This window comes from Naegleria gruberi (assembly GCF_000004985.1).
Source record: "Naegleria gruberi genomic scaffold NAEGRscaffold_740, whole genome shotgun sequence".
NCBI classification, from domain to species: Eukaryota; Heterolobosea; class Eutetramitea; order Acrasida; family Naegleriidae; genus Naegleria; species Naegleria gruberi.
Window position 1 is genome coordinate 1 of NW_003162867.1, and position 1,923 is coordinate 1,923.

General features: G+C 25.5%; 1 protein-coding gene across 1 annotated transcript; it reads right to left on the reverse strand.

Annotated features, from left to right (window-relative positions):
- Nucleotides 1-862: 862 nt before the first annotated feature.
- NAEGRDRAFT_60097 (rop family small GTPase) lies at nucleotides 863-1,679 on the reverse strand. Its single transcript, XM_002668073.1, has one exon. The coding sequence runs from the start codon at nucleotides 1,490-1,492 to the stop codon at nucleotides 890-892; it is 603 nt and encodes a 200-aa protein (XP_002668119.1). The 5' UTR covers nucleotides 1,493-1,679; the 3' UTR covers nucleotides 863-889.
- Between the last annotated feature and the right edge of the window lie 244 nt (nucleotides 1,680-1,923).

The following is a 1,923-nucleotide window of genomic DNA, read 5'->3' on the forward strand; positions in this document are numbered from 1 at the left end:
AATAATAATGATTTAATTCAATTATTAAATATTATTAATGATTTAACAAGTATTTATTATTATAATGAATTTAAAAATCAAGTAAGTTTTTATATTTAATATTTAATATTTAATAATTATTTAGACATTTTTAACAAATTTAAATAATATTTCAATACAACATGAAAATGAAGAAATTAAACATTTGACACAACGTTTATTATTAAAATTATTTATGAAACGTATTAAAAATTATGTTTGGTAATATAATTTATTTAATTTTCATCATTGTGCAACTCTTTTTTATGGACCTACTATGAGAGGCAATATATTTATCATTATGGTCAACTTCTAACACAATAAAAATATTCATGGATGATTTATTCCTTGTTTTAACAATCATTCAATATCATTGAAAAGCAGAATTGTTTAAATCGTCTTTCTGCTGTTGAATTTGGTAAATAATTTTCGAAAATGTAAGCAAATAGTTTTCGAAAATGTAAGCAAATAGTTCATCCAGTAGATCTCTCATTTTCCAACAAATTTTAAGAACTGTCAAAAATCTTAATAACGCTTACTTGCCCTTTTCATTCATTTGAACGATGAGTAATATAGCTATCTTGAAATTCTAGCATAACAACGAACGTGTTGTGTTGAAGAGCTGCACAGCTGAATTGCCAACAATCGATTGTATTGAATTCAAATACTATTTCAGCTTGCGATGGAAATGTATTTTTGACAGTATCCAGAGTTAGATACTCTTCTTTTCTAGGAAGGAATTGGATGAAATCATTGGTTTATACCTTGATTCTAATAATAAACATCATCACAATTTATCTATTTAATACATGTTAATAATATATTCATAATATACAATATATTCTTTAATATAATATAATGAATGATAATTTTATTGTTTATTACATTTACCACCTTTATCCTTCTTCTTTTTAATAACTTCATTTTGTTTTTTCCATTCTTCATCAACGACAGCCTTTACAGCAGCCTCAAAAACCTCACCTAAACCAGTTTGTGTTTTAGCAGAACATTCCATATAAGAGAGAGCACCAACTTTCTTTGCTAATTCTTCACCTTCTTTTCTAGTGACAGGATTAGTGACACCTAATTGTTTTAAAGTATGAGTATCATCTCTTAAATCTAACTTGTTACCAACAATAATATATGGTAAATCAATATGTGATGTTTCTTCTAATTCTTTTACCCATTTATCTTTAACTCTTTCAAAACTCTTTCTATCAACCAATGAAAAGAAAATTAAAAAGATATGAGCACCATTATAACTGATAGGTCTCATTGAATCATTATCTTGACCACTTGTATCCCACAATTGTACATTATATCTATTATTTTTATATTCAACAATGGAAGTGAAATTATCAAAGGCTGTTGGTACATGTTCCTCTGGAAATTCATTCTCTGTATATGATACTAGTACACAAGTTTTACCTACACCTGTATCTCCTATATTTACACATTTAATTGTAGAGTCCATTGTTGTTTGTTTTGTTATATTGTTTTAATTGTTTTAATTATTTTAATTTGTTATTTGTTATTATTAGATTGTAGTAGTAGTGAATGATTGTTTGACAGCAACACAGTTGAACACAGACTTGTAGAAGAAGTGGTTGAGCAAAAATGAGAGAGAGCGTTAAAACTTGTCAGACACAATCAAAAATGTGATGATTATTTTTTTTTTAATAATGTGATGGAAAAGAGCGGTATTAGAGGATGAAGTTTGACATGCTCTAACGGTAAATCATTGATGGCATTAAAAAGATTCTGAACATTTGATTTATTTTTATAATTTTAGAAAGGTTGGATATTAATTTAATAAATAGAAATAGAAGAACATACATGTAATATCATTTGAATTTATTTGAATTTAATATTATTTAATAATTATATTTAAAATATACTAAATAA